A 15,434-nucleotide genomic window follows, 5' to 3' on the forward strand; every position below is an offset into this window, starting at 1 on the left:
GACGTCACGCATAGAATATTTTATTGTTTCGGTTTTTTCCCATAAAAATAATAATAACTATATTAATCGGGATTCCGGTGTCGCGGTGTACTTATTATACTCGTAGGATAATAATCGACTTGAAGAACAAACGGAAGTATGGAATTTTATCGTCAACAAATTCACAAGACACGTTGACACTTTTATGTTTATATGTGTACCTTTTATACGCGTGTTTCTATACACAACAGGAAAATTGTGTATCATTCGTTGGGTAAAAATATTTGTAGGTATGCATTAATTTGTATTAAATTGGTATTAAATTTGTATACTGCCAAAATTTAGGTGCACTTGAATTAATTTAGTTGATATTTTTTTACTAATTTTATTGGTACGTATGTATATATTATATACTATTGTCAGTTCAGTCGTCAGAGACGTGGAGTGAAATAACAGAGTACAAAGTATAAATAACAATATATAATAATAATAATCATTAAAAAAAAAAAATCATAAAATCAAGTACTTGCAACTATATATTATATTATAATTTATAGATACAATACTATGCATAAATACGTTTTCGGTTCTAAATACATTGTTATAATGCTACAATAATAACATAATATATATGATCGTATTATCCGCACAGAATAATATAACATTCGTACATATAATACCTATATTATATTAAATAAAGCTTGCAGAAAAACATCACATAAATATGAATAGGGTACTATTATAGTCGCGATAGTAAGTACAAAAATTAAAAAAAGACTAGTGATTTTGTTTTCGAAAAAAAAAACAACGAAATACCCATTGTATATACATTCGTGTTCGTAACGATAAATATACGTTTCGATCTATTCAAACATCATATTTGTATAATACGTAATAAATTATTTTAACATATTATGAGCAATAAGAAGTTAGGGTACATCGTGAAAACTAAATAAACGACGTTGACGAAGTTTTTAAATTCTTAACATAGGTATATACAATAAGCGGTAATAATATTTTTTTTATAGACAATGAAAAAAAAAAAAAAATACATACAATAATAATATTATACAACTGACATATTCACGTACACAACGCGATCACACGCAGTTTTATTGTTTCATTATGTATCGGACAGGCAGGATGTGTCGAAAAATCGTATAAAAAAATCTGTATAATACACCAGCCACTACGAAAGCGATTTTTAAATATTTTTTCGTTTATAGGCGTGTGACTATACCGAAATACGTGTAGTACCTACGTCAATATTATAATATCATCACAATAAACGAAAACGACTGCACGGTGGTCGTGCTGCAGCGGAATATCGTTGTCGCTGCAGCCGGTTGCACTTCCGGGCGGAAGTGGCGTCGGCGACGGCGCTGGGGTTCCGTCACAGGCGCTCGCCACTTATGCAGGTGGTGATGTTGTAGTACGCGTTGTCCGGGAACCGGTCAAGCTGTATGTAGTCGGTCTCGTCGACCAGCAGCTTGTCAAGCAGCCCCATGAGCTCGGCGAAGTCGGGCCGGTCGTCCGGACACTTGTCCCAGCAGTAGAACATGATGTTGTACACCTCGCGCCGGCAGTGCTGCGGCTTGTCCAGCCGGTAACCGTCCCGGATGCGCTTCATCACGTCCGCCGCGGCCACTCCCGGGTACGGCGTCGAGCCGAGCGTCACGATCTCCCACATGAGCACGCCGAACGACCAGACGTCCGACTTGGCCGAGTACATGTTGTCGAACAGCGACTCCGGCGCCATCCACCTGATGGGCAGGCGGCCCTCCGACTTGCGCTCGTACACGCGGCTGCTGGCCACGTCCCGCGCGAATCCGAAATCGGAGATCTTGCACGCCCGTTCCTCCGTCACCAGTATGTTCCGAGCCGCCAGGTCTCTGTGTATGATCTGCGAACAACGAGCGTACGTGTCACGTTATTAATATATATATACTACGACGTTAATGTATACTTATACCTACTACCCATACTTTGAGTATATACTTTGATGTTATCGATTGTAATATTATGGCCGTAAATATTATTAAACTATCAAAGAGTGGTTTGGAAAATACTGCGATTTGAGGGGGGGGGGAGGTGAATTCGGTATCAATACGGGAACAAAAAAAAATGGTTTTCATTCCGTTTCCAAAAACTGTCCGCAACGCAAACACTCAGGTTTTATTCTATTTTTTCATTTTAGAGGGGACCGTTGTGTAAAATAATTTTCTCTGATTGACTGAACCACGTGGTTCTATTGAGATATACCATATGGTCTATCGTAATTGCATCACACGATACTACAGTAACCAAACGCTATTGCGTGATAGATTCAACTTTTGACAGAGTGGTTACATCTATCTGAAGTGATAACAAAAAAAAAAAAAAATGATGAAATGTGTTATTCATGTATAATTGATAAAGATTTTGGTATCATTGGTATTGACGTATTGTATTTCGGTATAAACATAGAAAACGCACGAAACGAAGAAGATCATTAAAAACACGTCACGACTCACGACACCGTGAAGTGTGAACTCCCTTAAAACTATGATATTTTCTGGTAATAATTTAATGGTAATATACCGGTATATTAACAGGAACGTTTTTAAACACCATTATATTATTTTTGTATCGTAAATACACTACCTATAATACACGTGCCACGTATTCCGTATAGTATACTCTTTAATCCGTTTATTCAATTTTATATAGTGGCTGACATATTCAGTGTGGTGGCTTGGTAGAGTGGTGTAAGCGACACTTCGGAGTCGGCCAACGTCGTACGAAATTTACGTCGTAAGTTTTGATGCATTATCGCTTATATAAATATTAATAATATGGCAGCTCTCTTTAATATTGTCGTCGCGGGTGTAATGTTCATATTAGGCTATTTAGATATACTTCAAAATCACACTAGGGTCTTTGAACGCGTGGAAAATACGATTTCGTGCATCGTTGCAACAATTTTTTTTTGTCCGAGTCTCCACCGTTACCCACCTACCGACACCCGTATCTGTCACACCTCGTCTGTCACCCACTACTATGCCGGAACCGAACGCACACGATCCGTTTTCCGTTGCGTAATATTGTGTTCGTATAATACGCGTCGCTATACTATCGACATAGGTACTACGTGTTTGAAACGTCATTGAATATAATATTATAATACGTATACATTTATGATTAATCATGTTCGGTTTTTTAAAACGTACTCATACTATATTTGAAGGGGCCTGCGCATGTAACCTGTTTTTTTGCTCAAAGACAGGAAAAACGTTCAAGTCTCGTTAAGTGATCCTATTTCGATAATTTTTTGTTTGAAAAGCGAAACATTTCTTAGTGCATTGGACTTAGATTTTCAAAATTCTATTTCTATTAACTGTAGAATACGATTTTGAATATGACCAATTTTCACAAGCTTTTGTTGTTTTTATTATGTCTGTTTTAAACTTGTAACCAACGAAATCAAAAATCAAAGCCCAATGCGTACTTTAGAAAATTATCATACTCTTTTTTAAGAAAAACGTGAGACCTTTTCCAATAAAGCGTTTATTGAGCAAAAACTAAAGTTTTTCTTTTTTGGTCAGCGGTGCCGTTGACATGTGGGCGCATGCGTTGTAGAACTTACATTAATCATCATTCACGAATGACGACTAACACAAATCCCATAACGAAATTCCATCCAGAACAAAATTCCATATTGCCTAAATATTGTCCTATATTAAAGACACACGAGCAGGTTCTTTAACGTTCTCGGTGGGTCCCTGCATGGGCTAGCTGACCAATTATTCTGACTCGAGTCGAAATATATTTATTAAAGGCCTCGGTAAGAAAACTCGTGTGGAAAAACCAAGTCTTCGTCGCTCATAGCAAAAAAAAAAAAAAAAAATGTTACCGATAAACGAACGCATTTGTATACGCTGCAAAACAGGGGTTAAATAATAAGTATTTTTTGCATTGATCGAGGTCCAATAACGCTCGATTTTTACAAGATCATATCTGTTATATATTCGATATTATATTCCTCGACTCTGCGGGATACTTCAATATTCATGGTGGATTTTCTTCTTCTACATAATGAGTAAATTACAAATCGACGGATCGTGAAGTGTTGAGACTATTGTACGATGTACATTATATTATTAAGAACAATAATATTATTCACGATAGCACGTGATATGGCTCCTTTGATCGAGGCAGTCGGTTAATATTCGATTCGTATGTTAAAAAATGTACTTGGGAGACCCGTCGTGACAAAACACAAAAGTGTTTCACAGACCTGATAAATGAAATACGTTTTTGTTTTAATCAATATTTTTTATTATTTAATTTTATGTTGATAATTTATTGACTCTTTTGCTACAGCCTATAAGTATAATATAACATATTTTATTTTTTTAATACTGTAAGTGAAAATTTGAAATCGTGATTTAAATTGTTTTGAAAAATCAAAATTAGCCAATTTGTAAATCTGGATTTTAGAAAACTTTTGACTGTAAAAACATTAATTTAAATGGTATAGGTAACTAGCTTATTTTATTTTTATTTTTTAAATATCAAAATTGTTGTTAAGTTATTAATTTGATTCATTCGTAGAAAATATTTTAAACTCATTAATTATAAAGTTATTATTCTATGAGAATTTTTAATTAGATACTTGTTAAAATCTATATATATATAAAAAAATGTTTGACATTTAAGTTACCACAAAAAATAAACCACTTGACTTAAATAAATGTTTTACAATCAAAGTTTTTTAAAATCCAGATTCAAAAATTGGCTATTTTGAATTTTTCAAAAAAAAAAATTCAACCAGATTATAATTTTTTTATTTTCAGAATTAAAAATAAAAAATATTTTATTATACTTCTTTATACGTGTAGCTCAAGTCAATAAATAAAGTATAAAAAAACTGTAAACATAATATTGATATCAGAACAAAAGTTATATAATTTGTCGGGCCTTCCCGTTACACCATGTATATGAATGTGTTTTTAATAATTTGTCGTTATTAGTGCGTTGTTTTGGTCAGAGTGGGGCCTAGGACTGCTGTACCGTTGCAGTAAACTCAGTCATCATCTGTCCGGAAAAACGTCCCGTTCGGTTTATCGGCTTTATTGTCAATCATCATCGAGTCGTAGGTACACTTATCGCATGGATTTTGGGTAGGGACGAGGTTTTTATTAATTGCACAATCTGTTGTGCTCGATGTGTTTTGGAGTTCCGCCGAGTGGGAATCCGCCTTAATGAATTTTAATGTTATTAGTCGCGTCACCGCGCGCGGTTCGAATTTACCGGCTATTGCCCTCGTGTGCCCCCGAATGATTTCGCACTAAAACGAAACTGCACAATCGCGGGCGTGTTTTTCAGAAACATTTCGGTATCTGAATCGAAACCACAAATATAATAATAATAATACGCGACGGTCAATGAACGACATTCCGCACCTCAGCAGTATTGTACTGATGACTGCCACCTACTCTACATTATATAGATGTATATATAAGTCCGAATACACGAACAATAATTATTATTGTGGTTAAAATGTACCTAGGTACCGCTTAACTGTAATAGTTGGTACATAATAAATTTGACGTTTTTCCCAAATTCATTATTTCTTTTACTGTCAGCGTATGTATATACGACATTTTTACTTTGGAATCCTGTTTTTCTATTTTCTGTAAATGATTACTTAACCAAATGTGAGTAAAGATGCGAATAGAAAAAATATCGTCTTCAATCTAAAATTGAATAGGTGCAATATCAGTTGTGAACAACATTAAAGGTTTCCATTATTGTCTAATACTTAATTGTATTTTCGGCGAATAATTTTAAAATTGTTTTCAGAATTCTATTCATCATCGACTATCGTATAAATACTTAAAGTGATTATAATTATAGAGTCGAGAGCCACTTTAATAACATTAGGTACCTATTTTATTCGTTACTCGTATAGACCAAGCAAACCGTAAATACATAATACATGTTTGTAATTACACACATGCATTCAAGGTCACAGGTTTATTTCATTCTAATATTGAGTTTTTATTCAAAATAACTACCAAATAATGTATCTCACGGTTCATGGGAACATATTAGTATTATATTGCTGATGTAAATCCAAACGTAATTTTCTGGAATGTGAAATTGTTGTTCAACGCGTGTATTATTTTAAGTCATACGGTATTCTTTCGAGTGATATATTAAAAATCAGAGAACTCGTTTCAATGTATAAATTATTATTCGCGTCAATGGAGAATTAGGGAAACCGATTGGATAACTAATCGACTATAATATGTTACTAGATATTAATAATTATAAATTGTCTATGGGTGGAGCTGTATACCTCGAAAATATAATAAATATAAAATTCATCAGTTGGTCTTTTTTTTCTGCAATATTTGTTTTTGAAAAGTTAATTCCAATTAATTAATGTATTTTGGTAATTTTTGTTCTGTTCCGTCGCATTGTTGATACGCATAAGTACTTATTTTGTTATTACGAACTCAAGAATGTTATTATGGTAAATGTTACGTCCTCGACAATAATACACTTGAAAAGTAATTAATGTATTTTGTATGATATGATTTAATATATAAAAATCTCGTGTCGCAGTATTTGTGGTCGCACTCCTCCAAAATGGCTCCATCGATTTTAATGAATTTTTTTTGTATATTTGGTAGGCATGAGAATATGCCGTAAAGTATTTTTTACCCTCCTACTATCACCTCCAATTTTTTTTCTTAACCTTTTGAGATTTACGAAGGAAATTTTTGCTTATAAATGGTTGTTATTGGTTATAGGAGAAATATAAATATTTTTAGTAGAAATTGGTATTTTTGTTTTGTCTATTGGTTGCCAGTGGTTAATCGGGCAGATCAGGTATAAGCAATAGACATGACGTATCAAACTAAGTTTTTGCACATTGCCTACCAAGGTGGCTCAGTTGCACTTATAGCCTCTCATCAGAGTGTCCGCAATCAAAATCAAAATAAAACTTATTATTTATACAAAGAGGACGCATCAAGCAGGGTCCGGAATCCACCGCAGGTCTGCTCTCATTATCACAAGCGAGTCTCATACAGAATTGGAATTTTAGCGGACAGAGATGTGCACGGGATCAGCTACATATATTGGTGTGAAATATATGGTATTAAGGTATTGTAAGATTGCCGCAAGATTAGATGAAAAATACGTTTTGAGCATTCTAAAGTTGTGCGCAATAGTTTTTCGTCTCTTGAGTTACCATTCACACTTATTTATATTGCACCATGATAATAATTGAACTACAATAAATTACGTTAGTTATTACTTATTAGTCTTAATAAGTTAGAATATGGGTACTCGTACACAGACACCATTGATCACGTATAAACTATGACACTAATAAGTAATAATCAGGGATGCTAATTTAATGCGCTTAGGCTCAGAATATAGGTATGTGTTCAATCAATTGTGCATTAAAAATGAGTGAAAATATAAACATTTGCATTTTAAAATTATGAATGCTGAGTTATTATTTTTTGGTAAAATTAAAATATATTAACATACTAAAATCAATATTTTAATCAATTGTTCGACTATATTACGTTTGTCATTCTTTTTAAATATCTATAATGAACTATTTATTGAATTATTGTATACGTATTATGTAATACTTTTTATCGGAAGCTGTATTCTTCGACGAACGCTCGTGAATAATAATAATTTTAAAATAATGACATTTGCCTTTCGAAACCAAAGTCAAATTAATATTGGAGCGTTTAGAGCCGAACCCATAATATTTCAAAACAATAACAAATATATGTAACATTTATTTTTCAGATTTGTGACTTTTGAAGGAATTTCAATTTCCTGCTGGTACACTATAATTATATCGTCTTTGGACTTCCTACGCGCTTACGAACTGAACGCTACGTGCACCAATTACAATAGCATCATAATAATAATATATTATAACAATTTACGAAGCGCGAAACGCAATCGTTAACATTGCAGCGTGCAGTCGTCTGTGCACTGTATATACAATGTAATACATCTAATATTGTAGGTATGTAGGCAGTAAGTTCAACGTACCCCTTTCGACGACAAGAAGTCCATTCCTTTGGCGATCTGATAGCAGAACATAATGAGTTCGTGCGACGTCAACGAACTCGGCCCGTGCGTATTCGTGTAGTAGTTTACGCCACGAGAGTTCCGCAACACGCTCTGGAGTTTGCCCAATTTCGCGTACTCCATTATGACGAACAAGGGATCTGCAGCGGAAACGAAACGAAAAAAAAAAATTTAGACACGTTATAAATCATCATCGTTGAACCATACTCATAATATATTATTATTAATGCTAATCAACATTACATATCAGAGTATAGGTATAATCGCATTATAAGTGTAAGCGAAAAAAGCTTACAAGAAACCGGGACCGACGAAATGTATCAAATAATCATATTATATTGTTTGTGAGAGTACGTCCAAATCAATATTTTAGAGATTTTATTACTAAAAGGAATGGGCTGTAGGTACTAATTATTTTTACCGATATCCGATACAACGATATAATATAATAATATTTATCGTTTTATAAAAACGATATCAAATATAAATTAAAATACCTAACGTTTTTGGAAATAACTATAAAAAGAAAATCCGATAATATTATCGCGAAATCGTTGCAATAATTAATTCGTTTGTGTAATATGTGATTGGGGATTTTTGTTTTTACGACATTGAACATAATATAGTCTTATGTATCGGCCCTCTTCTTATTTAAACCATATTATGTAACCACTAACCAAAGGTTATTTTATTGTAGATGTAAGAACTATACCCATATAGCATTATACTTGTCTGCGTCTTATGTTATTTATATAATCTGTTAGGCCGTTAGAGTATGCATGTATTATATGTGTACAAAATAAATATAGTACTGAGAATTTTCTAACTGCCATGGACATTGTTATCAAATTAGGTAAAAATAAAATCAGTTTTATTATAATATATGAGACTATTTCTTATATTAAAGCGAAAATAAGATGATTATTTGATATATTATGTACAATTATGATATTTTGCTTTTTATTTGTTAGCTTTTTGTCACTAAAACTTGTTTAACTGTAATAAATATACCTCTCTCCGAACAACATCCCAAGAGTTTTACAACGTGCGGATGTGGCTCCAGCGATTTCATCACCTGCAGTTCCTGTATCAGGTCGAGTCGTTCGCGTTCGCCCGCGTTGTCCTTGAGCGTCTTTACCGCGACCACCATGTTGCCCTTGAACCCTAAACAAATATATGCAAATATATATTAATCGTGTTCAACATTTTACCACGGTCGAGGTGATATCATCACGATCGCTGTAGCAGATAACAGTGTTTATAATAACAATAATTGTTATTGTTATGGTTGTTGTCATTCAACGGGTAATACATAGTCGCGGCAGAATGAGCGTCTCTTACCCATGATGTTGTACGCCTCGCACTTCCAGACTTGCCCAAAACTACCCTCTCCTAGTATTGAGCACACCCTTACGTGGTGCCTGGGTATCTCCCATGGGTCGCTTTCTTTGATCACCGATTCCTTGCCACCGATGTACTGCCCATTGGTCGACGGATCCGAGCCCCAGCTCTCATACCTGGTGAAAGCCCGTGGTCCGCTCCAGTGGTGCATGACCATCGGGTCGTCCGATCTAGAGCTCTTCTTTTTTCCCTACAATAAAAAGTATAAGAGCATAAGCATAATAATTTTAATGTACATACTTCGACACAGTTACCTATGTGCGACCGTTGGCCACAAACTTTATATTATACTCGGTATATATAAATAGTTCTAATACAATGTGATTGACATTTGACACTAGTCTTATAATAATAGCCGGATAGGTTAGATCAAACAGGTTCTATCCAAATATTTTATTGATAAGACGAAAATTTCCAAAAGTTTTCTAGAGAGAATGTCCATAGATGAGAAAAGGGCGATGACTTGCAACAGCAGCAGTATAAGCACGATAAGGTTTTAAAATTCGACAAATGGCGTATTTTTTTGCTGCATGAAAACATCAGTATGTTTCAATATTTGTACTTTTGTGTCTACTCGTAAATATTGTTGTAGTTGTCAATTCTATTATGTATGATATACTATAACCAATATAATAACGTATTACTAAACCAACAATTAAATTTAAATTCGGTTAAGTCGTATATTGTGAACTTAGAATTTGATTTAGTATTTTAATTACTTATGACTAGGTGCCCAGTATCGTATTGAACAAATACCATGGTTATATATTATATCTTATAATAAAGGTATATATTATTATACTCACAATTGAATTGACTTTTTTAGACTTGACTTTGGAGGAAAACAGTCTTTTTCGGAACAAACAGGCAAGCACGCCAGCCGTGGTTAAGAATACGGTAGCAATCACTATGGGGACCAGAGCCAAGACCAGGTTATTCTGAACTGGTTGCTGGGTGGTCACTGTAGGAGGGGTGAGCGCTGGTTCTGTTACGTTTCTTGTCTCTTCGGGCCGGGCTGTGGAAGCGGCCGAGGTGGTGACGTCGCTGAACGCCGACTATGAGGTGGTGACGTTGCTGAACGCCGACTCAGTGGTGGTTGAGCCGTTAACCACATTGACAGCTGCATCGGTTACCACGGTTGAGGTGACTGTGCTAGCAACCGCGGTCGGTGATGTGGAGGCCTCGGCGACGGGTATGTCAGCGGCGACTGTCTTTTTCGTGGCAACGACTGTGGGCGTCGTCGGCTTCACTGTAGGAACTTTGTTCGTTGGCCTGGGCGGCGTCGTCCTGGCCGGTCCGGAGGGTAGAAGTTTGTTAGGGGGCGTGAAAACAACGCCCGGAAAACTTCCTCCAGCTCCGTTGATCGGTATTGACGGCGGGGGTGGTGGTCGGAATTGTCCAGACAAGAAGTTGGTCGGAAGTCCTCCGCTCCCCGGCTTATTCCTGCCACCGCCGCCGGGTCCTTCCACTTTCGCCCATACCTGAGTTTTGGACGTCAGGTGTCCGTCATTGATCGTTACATACAGGTAAATGTTTTTTCCCTCCTGTGAAATGAATACAATTATTATAAAATAAGGATGAACGTTGGTTGATAGGGAGAAATGTATTAATATTTGGAACTATACGTTAGTACCTACAGGTTACAGTAAAATTTAAAATGTACAAAGTAAAAACTTAACGTCAATTCATAATAGTTAGAACTAGGTAGTGTATATAAGTAAATGTTTTCATACAAGTGATAATTTTTATTTGTATTTAATAAACTGCTTTTCTGTAGTGTATGTTATTTAAAATTCACCATTTATTCATCTTTTAGTTAATTTTATGCAGTCGTTCTCCTAAAAAACGCGTTCGTAATAGGGAAGTCTAAATCCTGATCAATAAATCGTACATTTCAGTACATACGTAACCATTTTGTGAAGAATCTTTTCATATGTTTTAATTATTTTTTCTTCGACACTCGTTTTGAATAAACAATTATTATTTTTATTATTATTATTATGATATTATTACGCAATCATAACTATGGTTTTTCCAAAGTAAGCTCTGAGAAATCACTAAGGTCCAAACACAATAGTAATGAAATCGTTTTTTAACTTCGCTATCACAGAAACAAAACACGTAGTAGAAGACCGTGGTTGCAGTAAAACACTAATTTATACGTTAATACAATAATGTCAATAACAGGCACACTTGGTGTAACAATAATGTGTAGTTATACATATATAGTACACCCATTATACACGCCGCAGAGAAACACCGTGTTCTACTTTTGGCTTTCGTGTACGTGTAGGTTATAATATATTATATTATGCTATCATTATATTAAAATGTACACATACAAAGTTATTTTGGGGCTACGTTAATTCGTAATAAATTATTTACGTCTTACGCGTTAATAACCTAGTTAATAATTACGGATGCTAATTAGGACGTACTCTAGTTTACTTCAAAACTTCGTTTTATACCAAATAAATTCGGCATTTTACTAACGGAACAAGGTGTAATGAAAAACAAACGAAACGATTGTTTTTTTTTTAAAAATAATTAGTCCTTAATAGGAAAGAAAACATACGATGGCAGTTATTTGATTCGACACGGGAAACGATTAGGCGATTTAGTTTTATTACGTATGTATAACTAATATATTGAATAGGTAAATAACGGTCTAATTATTTATTTATTTATATGAAACGGCATAAGCCCAATACAAATATTGATATTAAATATTAATCTTAAAACGTAACAGTATAAAATACAAATTAAAATATAAGACATGGTGAACATAACATATAATACTGGTTTAGTCCCCCAATAGAAACGATGGATTCTCGTTCGCTAATCTCATCATGCGTAGTATAGGACTGTTTCGCAAATAATTCACAGAACTAAAAGGAATATGGGAAGGGTAGACACTGCGAGAATTAAAAGTTGGGATCCTAAAATTACCCTTTTTTAAAAGAACTGGCGGGTTAATTCGACTATGTCAATTCAACTCACCAATATTTAACATTTATAATTATAATTATTTATTAGTTTATTTAATTTATGCCCTGAGAGAAATATATTTATTATTATATAGCTATTTAATTACGAGTAAAATCAGAACACAATATAAGTAATTTAAGTACAAAGTTACCAAATACCATTACATACACCAAGAACTGTAATAATGAGTAAAATAAATTAAAAGTGCACATATTATTTAATAGAATAATTGACATTGGCGAGTCAAGTGTAAGAAATTATAGATTATTATTTATTAGTAAAGTTAAAATGTATTATTTTTGGCAGCTAAGAGATTATTTTTATAATTTTATTATTGACAAATTACTTTCAATTTTTTGTTAGGTAGTCATTTATGTTAGTATTTATGTAGTTTTCAAAGGTATTGTATAATATTTGACATAATATCAACATGGCAAATAACTATTAGATAAATTATTATTTTTTAACTATGGTAGTTTTCTAAAAATGACGATAAACAAGATTTAAGTAATCAAAAGCAAGAAAGTGAGCTAAAATAAGTTGTTTCAGTTCAAGAAAACTATTGTCAAGTGTATTTAAAAAATATGTTTTTTCCAAAAAAAATTTGGTTAAGTTAAGTATTAACATGTAAATCTCAAATATAATTTTTTATTTAGTGAAAGGAAAAAATTTAATTCATTTCATTTTTCTAAGTAAAATCCTCACTTTTTAGAACATACCTATTATTTATTAGTTATTACAGCGTTACGCATGACTTATTTATGGATTGAGAATGGATAAACAACAGAATAGAAATTAAAATTTGGTAATTTTTTTTAGTTAATAAAAACCAAAATAAGTTTACTGGATAATTATAGAACACTATACTTACACAAACTGAAAAAAATTGAATAATATTTATTATTTCATATAAAATAGAGCTTAGTTAAAGGATTGGTAAGACGAGTAAAAATGATCACCTTATATGGCTATATTATATGTTACTCTTATCAATATATTCACTGTTATAGACCGATATACCTAGTTTCTTACTCAGGAAAACAGATGTATTGTTATTACAATCTATTATGCATACATCGCCCATACCGTAAAATATTGCATTATATCACAAGCTCTTATATTGCACGGTTTTCGGTCTCGAGATCATGTTGAAACGGGACGGGCGAAAAGACAGTTCATTGTGTTTTATCAATAGGTAGTCTATAATCCACGTAATACAACCAAGAATGTGTAGGCAGGTACCTATCATGATAACATGTTAGACCCGGTACCATTATTATGCTTACGTTTAACACAAGACGTGTCTAAATAATAGTTGAGAATTCGATTACAAACCTTTTTGATTAATTTAGACATAAATATGGCAAATTAACCAAATTAACTATTAAGAATTAGTTTTGTAGGTGGCGTTATTATTCTAGTCGTGACTTTGATGAAGATATCGAAGCAAAACTGAAATACTACCGATGAACAAGTTTTGATGTATGTTACGCGCGTTACAAGTTATTATGTAACGATTGCTCTCAAATTATTAACTAGGTAGGCGTAACACAAAAATATGATTTCGAAAATTGGTTAAATGAAACAATACCTACACAGAGATAAGAAAATTCGAAGTCATTTATGAAGTAATAATATAGGTTGGTATCTAATTATATATTATAAGGAAGTATGATATATTTTTAGTAATAACTGTGTACGAGTAAATATATTTTTACAATCGATATAGATCCAACTTAGTTTATCATTCATGTGCGGTCGTATGGAGAAAGTGCAGAATTGATTTTTGTTCTTTGCTGCCTTATTCTTACTCAAAATCAAATGCTCTCATTACAATCCATCCTACTCTAACTTTAACCTAACGGCATAGTTTCCCTCCGAATCATTGAGGAAAGCACCTCTTTTATCACATCATTATGTGTTCTTATTGGCTCTCTGGATGCTCCCGACATACTCTCTATTTTCAAGGTTATTTCCTTGAATTTTCTTACTACTAAATGAGTGTCCTGCTGTGGTGAAACAAACTTCTATTTTTAAAATAAAAGCCTCCATTGTTTACTGTAAATTATTTGTGAAAATTTCGATGTAGGTACCTAATTCAAAATTCAAACGAGTAGTTTCTTAGTTATTAAAGCGTTTATATTAAGGATAAAAGTTTTTAAAAATATTTTTATAAGCATATAAAATAAGTATAATATTGAGTCTATTACTTATTATAGTATTGGATAATTTTACAAATTATTAATGTTGACACATTGATATTAATCACTAATATATTCAATTGAAAACTTCCATATCTTCAAAACTCATTATCGTGGAAATACTTCCCTAATATACAAAATTAATCAACTTAAAAACTTTTCGTTCGGATTTCGATTCTGACACGTCGAAATGTTTAGAAAAATTATTATTCACTAGATAATTTGCAGAAGAAAGGGATGGGTTCTAATTTGAAAAACTGAAGTTTGTATCGCCACAAGACAATCCTCAAGTTGTACAATGAATCTCGAGAATTTGAAAATATATTCTATAAGTATGTTTAAAAATTTCAAAAATCAGATTTTAAATAACTACGTTAATGAAAAAATCTGTTTTATGTATTCTTATTCTAATATGATTAATAAATGTATAATTTATACATTTTCTTGATGTTTCAATCTTTGTATATACTTATATACTTAACTATAACATATATGCTGTTATCGTCGTACGATATTATTATTATTATTATGTTGCTGCAGTTGTGTTTCCATTATTACGTCGTGTTCCGGCCATATGATTATAAATATTTTTATTTTTACGTATCCGAAATTGATATACCCTTTCTTCCCAATAAAAAAGGTACGTAGTACGTACTTTGTCGGTACACAATAAGCTTACGAAAAGTGAGTAATAGTGTTATTATCTACATGATATTATGGTACACGTCTATAAAATAATTGTCTAGCCGTGAT

General features: G+C 33.1%; 1 protein-coding gene across 1 annotated transcript in view; it reads right to left on the bottom strand.

Annotated features, from left to right (window-relative positions):
• Positions 1–502: 502 nt before the first annotated feature.
• Positions 503–15,434, bottom strand: part of LOC111038045 (tyrosine kinase receptor Cad96Ca-like) — a 28,449-nt gene continuing 13,517 nt past the window's right edge. Inside the window, 5 exon segments of the mRNA XM_022320971.1 lie at positions 503–1,882; positions 8,053–8,231; positions 9,103–9,255; positions 9,433–9,682; positions 10,299–11,036. Of these exon segments, the coding sequence (XP_022176663.1) occupies positions 1,373–1,882; positions 8,053–8,231; positions 9,103–9,255; positions 9,433–9,682; positions 10,299–11,036 (1,830 nt within the window). The 3' untranslated portion in view covers positions 503–1,372.

This window comes from Myzus persicae, unplaced genomic scaffold (assembly GCF_001856785.1).
Source record: "Myzus persicae strain clone G006 unplaced genomic scaffold, MPER_G0061.0, whole genome shotgun sequence".
In the NCBI taxonomy this organism is placed as follows: Eukaryota; Metazoa; Arthropoda; class Insecta; order Hemiptera; family Aphididae; genus Myzus; species Myzus persicae.